A 13637-nucleotide genomic window follows, 5' to 3' on the forward strand; every position below is an offset into this window, starting at 1 on the left:
GCAGGAATCATGGGATCACCGCGGTGCGGAGGAGTGAGGAAAGAAGGGGTGATCGCGGCGGGCCACAGTCGGATCTCGAGGGCCGGCCCAAAGGATGCGCTGAGAAAAGCTTGGGATTTGGAGTCAGAAGACCAGGATTTGAGCCTCGCCCACTCCCCACTCCGCCTCCTCTCACTTCTTTCTCATCATCTCACCCCACCTCTTTCCCCACCCTCCTTTCTTAGTCCCCTCTTCTCCATTACTTTTTCCAACTCCTCCATTTCTGAGTCTCAGTTTTTATAAAATCTATATGAGAATGAAAAAGTTAGTCTTGATAAGCACCTACCCACAGACTTATACAGAAGGTCAGAGAGGGTCTGTGAGTAAAATACGTAACTTAAAATGTAAACCGTCATGTTATTACGTCTGTAATAGTCTTTCACATTTATCTAAAGCTTACCCTGTAAGGCACTGAGGTAAACGCTTTATTTTTATCCCATGTAATCTTCACAACAAGCCCACGAGGTGAGAACTCTTACCCCCAGTAACGAGTAAACTGAGGCAGTTTACGGTTGAGTAAACTGAGGCATAAAGAAAGCAAAAATGATTAGCCCAAGGTTATCTAGTCCCTAAGAGGTGGAATTCATATGTGAACCCAGCCTGCCTGGTTTCAGAACCCTATCTGTGTTGCGAGGAGCCTGGGACCCTCAGTGTCCCAGATTAATAATAGACATTATGATGAGTTTTTTAAATGATTTTTTTCAAAATAGGCAGAGTGGAGGTTGTCTCTGATTGATCACTAGAGGGAGATGTGTTCCAGCGAATTGTTCGTCCATCCAACCATCCTTCACTAGGCATCCGGTATGCAGATAAAAATAGGAGTTTCAGCACCTGATCCCTAGTCCCCTTAACTCCCCATTGGAAAAATGTTGAATAAAGCGATTATGAACAATCTGATGCCACTTACCTTTTTGTTCCCCCTCTTTAAGCTGCTGAAAATATTGCAGCCTAGTGGAACAACTGTGTATGAGAGGTGGTCTTGCAGCAAAATTCTAATAGTCTGTATTGTTTCCATGTGTAAATAGAGTTACTATGCTGCTCAGTTTCCCAAAGGTTTTCTTTCTGCCAGAAAAGGAAGTTGAATGTTAGACAGAACTTCTTCTGGTTCCAGAAGGAAGTTCCATATTTTGAAACCCTTTGATGCCAGTTTTTTGGGACACTTGATTCCTAGTAAAAAAAACCTTTTAGTCCTCTAACATAAGAGTTTTCTGGTTTAAAAATAGCTTTTATTAATGTGTATTAGATAAATGCAGCTACATATTTTGGGACTCTTAAATTTTTTAAGATTCTTATAATCAGGACATTGAAACTTATGGGGTGTAAATTTTGTTGTTCTCAAAGGAATTTTGTAGTTTATTACTACTCTTTCTTCAAACATAATGTCTTTACTCTAGAAATCTCTTAATATTCGTGAATTTGTGTTCAGTGCTTTGTAAACTAGGGAAAAACTTAACTAGTCTTTCCTTTCCATGTGTTGCCTCAGATATAACCAAATTTAGAAATCCTCTATAACTTCTCTGATAGGAACTCATCCACGTTTTTCTAACACTTCTGTGATCAGGAAATCACTGCTTCAGAAAACAGTGGTTCTTTTATCCATCACTTCTTAATGTTATTTTTCCTCTTTGTGTAGAGTCAAACCAGTCTTCCCGTAACTGCCATATGTTGATCCTATTCTCTCTCTCTCTCTGACCATTTCTTTTATAGCAGATGCCAAATATTTGGGAGTAACTATCGTGTTCTCGTAAATCTTCTGATCTGGCCCAGATACATAGTTTTTTCAAACTGTTCCTCATTCCTCACATCACATGTTCTCTAGATCCTTTCCTAATCTGCTTATTTCATGTTCTGTTGTAATTAGTATTTATTATCTTATGATGAGAATGCTCACAGTTTGTCAAATGTGGTCTGATCAATACAAAGCACAGGTGAGACTGTCATTGTTAAAGATTGTTAACTCTGGATAAAACTTTGGATCTCATCGAGTTCAACAACTGTTTCCTGCCTCTGTGAATTAACAGTGAGGTTTTAAGTGGCATTACCAAGGACTCAGAGCTAATTTGCAATGATGGTAGGACCAGATATCAGGTCTCCAGATTGCTAATCTAGTCTTTTTTCACCATAGAACTTTGTTTTCTTTCTTTGAATTCAGTACACTGTTGATACAACCTAAAATATTTTGGAGGATGGAATGAGATAGATGTGGTAGTGCTGTAGCCATGTCATATTGGTGACTCATTTCTATAATCCACCACTGAAATTGTGAGTTGCTATTTGTTCAGATCTCTTTCAGCTCATATTCAGTTGAATTCTGGATGTCAAACATAGAATTTTACATGTAACCATTTTATTTTAGTTTATTTGCCCTATTTACTTAAGCCTCTGTATATGTGATTGCTATCTAATGACTAGGTGTCTTTATTTATGTGGTCCCCTCTACCTGTAACTCTCCTTATTCACATGATTAGCTCCCAAACATTGTTTAAGACCCACCCCAAAATCACATCGAGAAGCTTCTTCTGCTTCCTTACCCTTCCTCTATCCCCTCCACCAGTCTTGGATAGATGTTTCTCCTGCGTACTCTCTTAGTGCCTACTGCATACCTCTGTCATGGAATATTATGCTGGTTATTACTTATTTATGTGTCTTTGTCCCCCACCAGAATAGATTTGGTATCTTAGTCTTCATTCTAGATCTCTAGTCCACAAACTGATTTAAGTTGTTGGGGTGTATCATTTTGGTACATAAAGATTGTAGCAGTCACCTGTTGCCACAAAAATGGCAAAAACAAAAAACAAAAAAAACCCAAAAAACTATCCACAAATCAGTGACTTACAGAATGAGCATCTGTTCTTTGTTCTCATATTGTGGTTCTGCAAATCAACTGCAATATGTCTGATGTATTTTGGGCTCAGCTGGGCTGCACTTAGCTCTGGCCTATGGGTTTTCAGATTTGCTTCCCAAATCTTGGGCTCAGGCCAAAGGAGAAGCAGCTTTCAGATAGCATGCTCCTATCCTGGCTTTCTTTTCTTTTCTTTTTTTTTTTTTTAATAAGTAAGCTCCATACCCAGTGTGAAGCCCAACAGAGGGCTTGAACTCAGAACCCTGAGATCAAAACCTGAGCTGAGATAGAAAGTTGGAAGCTTAACCAACTGAGCCACCCAGGTGCCCCCTGGCTTTCTAAATAGACTCCATGCGCAACATGGGGCTTGAACTCATGACCCCTAGATTAGAAGTCGCACGCTCTACCAACTGAACCAGCCAGGTGCCCCACTTGCTTTCTACCTTTTAGAAAATATTAGGGCGATTTAAAGTTTCTTTATAGTGAACATTTATGTCTTACATACACTGTCTAAGTAGAACACTCCCCCTCCTTTTGCCGTGCATCCTCGGAGTTCCCTAAAGTACATGTTGTGTGTGAAATAAGCAAAGGACATATCTATGTTTTCTTCTCTTATGACCATTAACATTTTCTCACTCTTTGGAACTTTGTTTCTAGGCAGCTGTTGTGCTGTGTATGGATGTGGGGTCTGCCATGAGTAACTCCTTCCCTGGTGAAGAATCCCCCTTTGAACTAGCAAAGAAGGTGATGACCATGTTTGTGCAGCGACAGGTATGTTTCAGACTGGCCTTGAGCTTGTAACTCATGTTTTAACTGCTATCATCTCTACTTAGTAACACAAGATACCAGCCTGCTTATGATGTCCAGCCTCAGTGTTTGTGGGAATCTGAGGAGGATGTTTTATATATACTTTTGTGCAAGTTTAGCTACCACTAGAGCCTGACAAATTTTTCTTCCTTTGTTCTGGCCCCTGCAGTAGAGATGATAGTTTTCATCAGAAACAAGGCAATGTGTAATGTTTAAAAATACAGTTTCTGCAGCCATGTGTTCTGGATTTGATTCTTTGCTCTGCAGTGTCATTTACTAACCTGGTAATGTTGAACAAATCCTATTCCAGTTACCTTTTGCTGGTAACACACTATCCCAAAACTTAATGTCTTAAATGATTTTTTTAAAATCAGTTCTCATGGATTTGGGGATGACTAGATGACTCAGCTGGGTCTCTTGTGGTCTCTTGTGTAGGTCCACTCAGGTGGTGGCTGAGCTAAATCATTCAAGGGCTAAACTGGGCCAGACGTCCCATGGGTAGTAGTTATGACTTCTGGTGGCTGTGAGCTCAGCTGGGGTGGTCCATGTGGTTCCTCAACCTATCCATAAGAGCCTCAACATGGGGATCTTACATTTGGTTGTTCTACGGAGCTTGGGATTCTCCCAGTGTGGCAGCTGGTCCTAAGAAGGAAAGTCCTAAAAAGGAAATTTTTTTTTCCTTCAATTTAACTTTTAGTTAACATACAGCGTAAGATTAGTTTCAGGAATAGACTCATCACTTCCAGACAACACCTGGTGGTCATCCCAGCCAGTACCCTCCTTAGTACCCGTCACCCGTCTAGCCCATGCCCCATCTACACTCTGTCAGCCCTCAGTTTGATTTCTATCATTAAGAGTCTCTTGTGATTTGTTTTTTTTTTCCCCTCATGTTTCCCCTTCCCGTATGTTCATCTGTTTTGTTTCTTAAATTCCACATCTGAGTGAAATGATACGGTATTTGTCTTTCTCTGATTGACTTATTTCCCTTAGTGTAATACATTCTAGCTATATGCCTGTCATTGCAAATGGCAAGGTTTCATTCTTTTTGATGACTGAGTAATATTCCCTTGTAGATATATATCACATCTTTTTTATCCACTCATCAGTCAGTAGACATTTGGGCTCTCTTCATAGTTTGGCTGTTGTTGATAACGCTGCTATAAATGTTGGGGTGCATGTACCCTTTCAAATCTGTATTTTTGTATCCTTTGAGTAAATACCTAATAGCAATTGCTGGATCATAGGTAGTTCTGTCTTTAGTTTTTTGAGAAACCTCTGTAGAGCTCACCAGTGTGGCTGCACCAACCCTGCAGGAGCGTTCCTATGAGTGAGTATTCTAAGTGACCTGCTTGTGTGGCTTTTTTATGATCTAGCTTTAGAAATCCCAGAAAGGCATTTCTGCTGTTGTCAGTCAAGCAAGTCACTAAGACCTGCTCACATTCAGAGGGGCGGGGTTGGGAGGTGGATGGTGAATGACACTCCTCTGTTGATTTTTGTCCCTTCTACCTGGTATGACTGCGACTTTTGCTATGTCCACAAAAGTTCTTCATTCACTGGCAACTGCTACTTCTGGACACCTGTTTCTTCTGGGCATTGCCCTTTTCACTATGATATTGACATCCTACCTGTCATCCTACATTTTAACAAATTCTGATGACCTAGATTTCTTAATGTGTAAGGAAGAGAATGCTCTAACTCCATTCCTGGTTATAGTAATTTGTATTAGTTGTATTTCAGTAATGCTGCTGTAGCCCAGTGTTGAGATTTTTTTTTTTTTTTTTTAAGAAACTGTGCTTCCAGTTTTTATTTTTGGCTCTGCCTGTTCCATGGCAGTCTGAATCTGGAAGGCTAGGAAACAATACCTGGTGCCAGTCTCATGCTGCACTCAGAATTTCCTTCCCTCTCCTGGCTGAGGTTTTGTTGTGGAGCAGGATTACCTTGCTTTCATATGAATGCATGTCCCGGATGCAAATAGAGTTTTAGCTGACCTGCCTGTGGTGTGCTAGACATGATTAAAGCCCAGCAGCTGGAAGTTTCTCTCCAGCTGGAAATGTATCTGCAATTGTTAACACACTGGGGAGCTTACCAGACCAAGCCAGAATGAAGAATGACAGAATTCCATCCTCTGTCTATACAGGACTCTTCCCACTGGTGGAGAAGGCTACCGTTAAGTAGGTGGGAACAAGACTGATGGGGCGCCTGGGTAGCTCAGTCAGTTAAGCGTCCAACTTCGACTCAGGTCGTGATCTCACAGTTCGTGGGTTCGAGCCTCGCATCGGGCTCTGTGGTGGCAGCTAGCTCAGGGCCTGGAGCCTGTTTCAGATTCTGTATCTCTCTCTCTCGCTTACCCTCCCCTGCTCATACTGTCTCTCTCTCAGTAACAAATAAAAACATTAAAAAAAATTTTTTTAAGACTGTTTTTTTTTGTTAGATCCTGTTTTTTGTTTTTGCATTTTATTATGAAATGTTTCAGGAAGGAGGCAAATACAGAGAATACTGTGATGAAAAGCTGTTTTCCTATTGTCTAGACTATCTAGTACTCAAATTTTGCCATATTTGGTTGATTTCTTTTTTCTTTTTTCTTTTTGAAAATGTTTATTTTATATCATATGTTTGCACGTATAGGAGGATTAGGAGGAACTTGACGGAGGANATAAATAAAATGTTTATTTTAGGAGCTAGAGTGCACCTGCGTGGGAGAGGCAGAAAGAGAGAGGGAGAAAATCTCAACCAGGCTCCATGCTCACTGTGAAGCCCAAGGTCAGGTTCAATCCAACAACCATGAGATAATGACCAGAGCTGAAACCAAGAGTCAGATGCTCATCCAACTGAGCCACTCAGATGCCTGTCTTCTTCTTTTTTTCTTAAAAAAACAAAAACAAAAACAAAACAAAAACCTCTGATAAACTTTCCAGTCCCTGTGTATCCCTTCCCAGTCCTCCTTTTTCCCTTTTTCTTTCCCTCTTTTCCTCAGAATTTTCATAGTCCTTACCATGCATATTTTATACTTTTGGGCATAAGTATATTCATAAATATTTATTGTTGCATGAAGCTTTCAAAATGTGTAATGTTATTACATGGTACATGTAATTCTGTGACTTATTTTTTCTCAACCTCACAAGATTTATTCATACTGAAAAACATGCACAAATCATTCATTTTTTTACTGGGGTGTAATATTTTATCGTGTAAATATTCTGCAGTGTGTTCTTACATTCTGTGGATGGCTGGTGAGTTTCCACTTTTTCTCTGCTAGGAACAGCGCTGACCAAAAGTTTTTGTTCTTGTCTTCTTGAGCACATGTGTAAGAATTTCTCTATGATATATATACTTATGAGTGAAATTGCTGGGATAGAGGAGATGAACCAGTAATTTTTTTTAATCTTCTGGAAAATCCTTCCAAAAAGATAGAGTAAAAGCTTTTCAAATGATCCATCATTAGTTTTCACTGATAATTAGAGTCTAATTTGGCTGGAAGTCATCAAGAATAGTTAACCACTCTGCCATTCCCCCACCCTTAAATTCTGCTAAAATGAGAGATGGGACCTATGGTCAGTGGAAAAGTCTTCTTAGAACCTGTGAACTGTCATTGTCCCGTGGGCCATTTATCCCAGCCAGTGGACCCAGGGACTTGCCATAGAGAGGTATGGTTATATATTGCTTCTTGAAGGTTAGGTGTCTACTTACTTCCAGGTGTTACTCTATGATTCTTAACCTTCTAACGTTCTTCTCTAGGTGTTTGCTGAGAGCAAGGATGAAATTGCATTAGTCCTTTTTGGTACAGATGGCACTGAGAATGCCCTTGCTGGTAAGGATCAGTATCAGAACATCACAGTGCACAGATACCTGATGCTACCAGATTTTAACTTGCTGGAGGACATCGAAAGCAAAATCCAACCAGGTTCTCAACAAGCTGACTGTATCCTTTTTTCAGCCAGAGAAGACTCTTAAGAAATTTCCTTTAATCTGGGGAATCATAATCCAGTTTGGTGAGGCTTACTAGAGGCCCAGCTCTGAATATATGGGCACTATTGGCTCTGAAGACACAGAGGTGGTGTGTTAGGATTTAATCAGGTTGGGTTGGGTATCTGCAGTCCCCGCCCTCTAGCCACTTACTCCTTCTCTGCACTAGTGATACTGAGTGGTTCGGAGGCACCATAAGGGGAAGATACCAGTGGGTACATTTGTGTATTGGTATGTGCAGAAGGTCTGGTGGTGGTGATGGCTGGAAATGTTTGCATGTTCTCTATAGAACATATTTGTAGAAGAATGTAGTATTAGTGTTCTCTGTGCTTTCCTGGATGGAGGGTATTTTTGTGTCAAAAATCAGATCAGTATCTAAACTGAGATTTCCAATTTCTTCCACATGTGCTATGATTTTAAGTGGTTCCTCTTATTTTTCTAAACAGTAATGCTATCCCTGATCACTGGGAGGCGCTGCTGTGCTAAGAGTGACTTGCAAATGCTACATTATGGCTCAGTTCATATTTAAGAATGGACTCTAATCACCAAAACTGGATTCTAGATACTGTAAAATGACATCATTTTTGTTTCAGTGAATGGGAATATGTTAGATTACCTTGGGCTTATTTTATTTTTCCTAATTATATGTTTCAGGGTATATACTGTGATATATATTGTATGTGATTATATGTTAGTGAAATAAACTTTGGAGGAAACACTCTTTGGCAAGTGCTTTTAAATCCTCACAGAGTCAGCCCAGAGTTCACAGTTTCAAGCACTACTGACCTCACTGGAAAAAACTTGCATGTTCTTGGGATAAAGGGACTATTTAGTGACACCTGCCCTTAACTCGCTGAGTCCTGGATGCACTCATTGTGTGCATGGATGTGATTCAACAAGAAACTGTGTAAGTGTCTTCAACTGAAGAGAAATGGAAATGAGCCATTCTGCAAAAATTGTATGTGTTGATGAATATAATACATGTGTGATTCGTTGCTAATCAAGCAGCCTGTTTGTGTGGCTAAAGAACTGTTTGATAGAATTCAGTGGTTTAGTTTAGCCTCTCTTTTTTAAGTTTTGAGGAAGGGCTATAGTTTGTGGGAATTTCTCTGGGAGAAATACATGTTTGGCTTATTTCAAGTTCCTTCCTATTTGACTTAATTACCAGAACTTTATAAAACACTAAGTGGTTCAAATTGTTCATAATTTGACTGAAATTAAATGCATGAAACTAATATAAAACCATATGTTAACTGGAAATATTTTTAAAAAATTTTTCCCCTTCATAGTTTATTGTCCAGTTGGTTTCCATATAACACCCAGTCCCAAGTGCCTTCCTCCATGCCCATCACCCCCCTTCCCCTCTCCCTCACACCCATCAGCCCTCAGTTTATTCTCAGCATTCAAGAGTCTCCCATGGTTTGCCTGACTAACTGGAATTAAAATAAGAACCTAAAATTTTTTAAAAAATAAAATAAAATTATAGTATTAAAAAAAAGAAAAGCTCTGGCCAGCTTCCTGATTCATCACTTGTTTAATTGCTGTGCCTTTAAATATGGGTCTTTGAATCTGTATACACCCACCCACTGTTGCTTTACTGTTAGGAAAAACATTTGTACTAAGATCTCAGGTCTAAATTTATATGATCATTTCTCAATCTCTACATTTTGTGTACAGTCCTGCCACTAGCCCTGTGAGTGGAATCGGACTAGCATGTTTGGAAAGCAAACCCTCAGGAAGGTGAGGTTGTAGTTACTGGGAGAGTGCCTTGTTTATAGTCTGCCTAAGTGGAGGTTGGAAAGAGATCCTTTCTAATCCCAGTGACCACGTCTTTACCTGAAGTTAGAGTTGGGAGATCAGGGATTTAATATTTCCATAATGCGCAAAAATTTTGCCCAAGATGCTAAAAAGTAGGAGTTATAACCACGCTGATTATATGTTTAGTGGAACTTAACTGAGCATCAGTGATATGTGGGGTTCTCGAATGTAATCCCATTTGTTAAGTATATTGAGATTCATTTCTTTGCCTCTTTCTGCCCAGTGACCAAGTGCATTTGAGTTTGTAGGTGATAAATCAGGGGAGTGATTTCTTATCATGATAACTTTCTCTTTTAGAGGAAAGAAGTTTGAGAAGAGGCATATTGAAGTGTTCACTGACCTCAGCAGCCCATTCAGCCAAGATCAGCTGGATACTATAATCCATAACTTGAAGAAATCTGGCATCTCCCTGCAGTTCTTGTAAGATACTAGGATTAACATCTGGAGACCAGTCCTGCACTCATAACGCAGGGAGTGGGGGCCCCTTTCTAAAGTTCTCGGTCCCAATGAGTCTTCTGATTGTGCTCAGAGTCTAAATGTGTCAAATGACTGGTGTCAGCAGATGTTCAGTGAGTACCCTCAGTTCCTGTGAGTTTTCATGACACGGGGATGGAAGTCACAATGACACAGAGGGATTTAGCTCAGTAGCAGATCCTTGGTTCACTCTTCTTGGACTCAAAGAATTGAGGAATCTTTGGAGGATATTCAGTTTACTTTATCCAAACAATTACCAGATTGATGGCTTCTTTTCTTCAACAGTTCCAGAGTACTGTTTTGCAGGCAGTAGATGTTTTTAAGGTAGAGAGAAATGTCAACCTGAGAATCATTTTAAACATACAGAATGCTTATTTTTAACTTTTTTTAAATCCAAAGGATACACACACGTGCATAAGATGTAATTTGCTTGTGTGTATTTAGACACGGGGTATGCAGATTCTGGGTGAAAATGTTCGTAAAATGTTTCATAATTTGTTGCAAGGCAGAGTCCCTCCTTCCCCAGGGTACTTTCTTTATCTTCAGTCACTAACAACAAAGTTCTTTTTCACCACACTAATCCTTCCTGCTGCATTTGAAACCTGTTTTTTCTTGTCCTATTTTTGGTGAAAGCAGAGTGATAATATAGAATGTTGACTTATTAGTCTTCTGAGGACACTCATTTTTCAGATTGAGAGCTATACCGGGAAGCCTCCAGCTCAGAATGGTAAGCCTTTGCCTTCTTTGAAATGCCTGCCATGGGGAATTAAGAACCTCTCTTGCATGTATGTACCTCTTAAGACTGCTGAGGGGCAGCTCCTTTCTGTAGAACTGAGGAGAAATAGTTCAGAATAACCCATCAAACTGGTACTTGTTAAGATAGTACTTCAGAGAAATTAAGTGCTTTTTAAGTGACACTTCTCATCTTATTGAATTGAGGTTTTTCTCAGTACTTCAAAAGCTCTGCCTTGCTTCTGTTCATAATTTCAGGATGCCTTTACATGTTGAAGCATACTGCACTTCTGTCAATGTCATTGGAAAGGGCTACTTTTTTGTCTGAGTAATACTGTAAAGTGTTAGAAGAGGGAACATAGCCTTACGACTACCTGCTTATTTGACTGCTTATTTGACTGGTTGTATTTTTTTTCTTGTATTTGTTCCTGTGCTAAAGATCTCTGACATACAAAGTAGACTTTTTGGTTTTATTGTTTGGTGTATCCCATGGGTGATTATTGTAATTGGAGTAAAGAAAATACCAGCAGGTCCAAGAAGCACTGTGTTCTGAGCAGGCTCATTCCTTCAACCTCATTTTTAGTTTTTACTTTTGGCTACTGAGAAAGTTTATATCTGGTCAAAAGCAGGGTAGAAAGAACTGTTTGTGTAACTTCTTTTTCCAGGATAATTTCCTGATTCTTCGTGTTCATGTCACTTTTCCCTTCTTCCAGTCTGTTTTTTTGTTTTGTTTTGGTTTGGTTTTTTTGGTGCAAAAAAACGTGTTTTTATTATAGCATGGGGACGGGATAGTAGGCAGAAAGAGCTACTTCCCTCTTCCAGGTTGATGTTATAGAAGCAGCAACAGCCTGATATAACCTGTGTGCCAAACCCTGCTCCATAGAATCTCTTTATCTGATAGGTCGTGCAGGATGTGCATATCTGTCATGCTGGGTATCTGTAGGCAGAATTAAACAGGAAGCACTATTTTAATGATAGCAGATAAAATGGTAAAGAAATCACCTTAAAATAACCATCCACATAGAGGTGACCAATAGGTGATGTTGAGTGAACTGAAAACGTTGCTGTTTGGGTTTCTGGGGATAGGAACCTTACCCTCTCAGGTGACCAAGTCCTCGCTGCTTCGCTCACTGGCTGTGGCTTGCCCAGATTTTTCCATGCAGCTTCAGCTTCTTTTTAGGAAACAGAGGTAGAAATTTCTATCCACCTTCATGTGGGGGATTAAATGAATTTGTTTACATGAAAACATTTATAAAGTACCATGTAGAGTATTTTCATAAAATGTGTCTGGTTGGTTGATTTTTCAGTTTGTATATTGATTATTGAATATATCCATGCTGGTAATCCCCATCTAGTAGTTTTAGTCTCATTTCAAACAGAGTGAAACACAGGAACAGAATGGGTTTTACCTATTTCCAGCAATTCACTGATGCCTGTCTGGGAATTCTAGATGTACAGTAATGAAGATAACATTATTTAAGTATATTGTACACATTCTGTCATTTAATCCTTAAAATAGCATTGAGGGATTATTAAGAGTATTTTATTTTATTTATTTTATTTTATTTATTATTATTCTTTTTGGCTGCCTAGAATATCACGTGCCTTTTTCTAAGAAAACCTTTAACTTCCTGGCTCGAATGAGAGTGAGCATCTTCTAGATCTGGTCCCCAGGTTATCACTGATCCCTGGCTTTTTTGAACTTGAGACTAGAGCATTAAGCATTCAGTCCCTTCCTCTTTAGTAGCAGAACTGGGCAGTGTGTGCCCGAAAGAGCTCATAGGTGACGCAGAGGGAGCCAGTGAGAGAGTGGAACCAGCACAGAGGCACATGGAGATGAAACGGACAGTGAGAGGGTTGGGGTAGTCCTTGAGGCGTGGGAGACAAGGTCCAGTCATCCGAAGGTCATGTGCAATCCTGCACTTTGAATTATTTGGCTGCGTAAGCCAAAGAATTTTCCTCTTTTACCAAACCAAAAAGGCTTTGGTCACTTGAAACTGATAGGATACTGGCTAAGGGTGATAAGCGCCACTTCAAAGAGGAGGGATTGAAAGCTCAGGTGAGTGGCATGCCCGTTTTCTCATAGGCAGCGAGTGACAGTCACAGGAGGGGAACCCAGGTTATTATATGGCTTCAGAGCTTGTCTTATGAACTAATGCTGATCTTTTCCTGATAGTTTGCCGTTCCCTGTCGGCAAGGAGGATGGGACTGGGGACAGGGGAGATGGTAACTCGCACTCAGACCACCATGGATCCTCGTTTCCTCTGAAAGGAATTACTGAACAGCAAAAAGAAGGTATTCGGATGGTGAAAAAGGTGATGATGTCTTTAGAAGGTGAAGATGGGCTGGATGAAATTTATTCCTTCAGGTAAGAAATGAAAACATTGATTGCAACTTTCAGTCACAGTCCTGTAAATTTCTCTTTTGATCAGAGAGCTCCCTAATTAGCCACTCTTAAATTAGCAGTTATTCTTTAAGAAATGTTCTGATTTTTATGGAAGAACTGATGCACCAATCCCTTATCCCCTTCTTTAAGTTTTTTGGGTAGTTGAGTAGTTAAGTAGTTAAGGGTATATATGGTCTAATTTTTTTTTCCTCAATCACAGTTTTAAAATATTTCTTGTGAACTGTAATTGACAAACAGTACATCTTGATTTTCTAAATACAGATACCTTTGAAAAATTGTAGATAATTGGAATTTTAGAAATTGAATGATAGTTTCCCAAAGAGTTGGCAAAGGAATCAAGAAGCCTGTAAAGTGATGTTTCTTGTCATAACATGTATTCTTCCTGTGGTTTGTGCAAACCTATATTCCTAAGTTGTTTATTTCACATTTGGACATGGCTGGCTTTAATGTGAGAATATATGTCTTATGCTAACATATTCACCATGGTATCGTAAATAAAAATTGTAAGCCAATACAAATAAACATTAAAAAAAGTTTATTTTCCTGTATCACAGC

The 13637-nt window shown here is 39.5% G+C and overlaps 1 protein-coding gene across 2 annotated transcripts in view; it reads left to right on the top strand.

Annotated features, from left to right (window-relative positions):
- Window positions 1–13637, top strand: part of XRCC5 (X-ray repair cross complementing 5) — an 87022-nt gene that overhangs the window by 138 nt on the left and 73247 nt on the right. For both annotated transcript variants that reach the window (XR_013331207.1, XM_077748551.1), the window contains exons 2-6: window positions 3539–3652; window positions 7424–7607; window positions 8510–8558; window positions 9767–9889; window positions 12852–13043. Coding sequence is in view for 1 of the 2 variants with exons in the window: in XM_077748551.1 (XP_077604677.1) it covers window positions 3539–3652; window positions 7424–7607; window positions 8510–8558; window positions 9767–9889; window positions 12852–13043 (662 nt within the window). In the remaining variant the exon portion in view is untranslated. The remainder of the gene's footprint in view (window positions 1–3538; window positions 3653–7423; window positions 7608–8509; window positions 8559–9766; window positions 9890–12851; window positions 13044–13637) is intronic.

Source organism: Crocuta crocuta, unplaced genomic scaffold (genome assembly GCF_008692635.1).
Source record: "Crocuta crocuta isolate KB4526 unplaced genomic scaffold, BGI_CrCroc_1.0 scaffold229, whole genome shotgun sequence".
Taxonomy (NCBI): domain Eukaryota; kingdom Metazoa; phylum Chordata; class Mammalia; order Carnivora; family Hyaenidae; genus Crocuta; species Crocuta crocuta.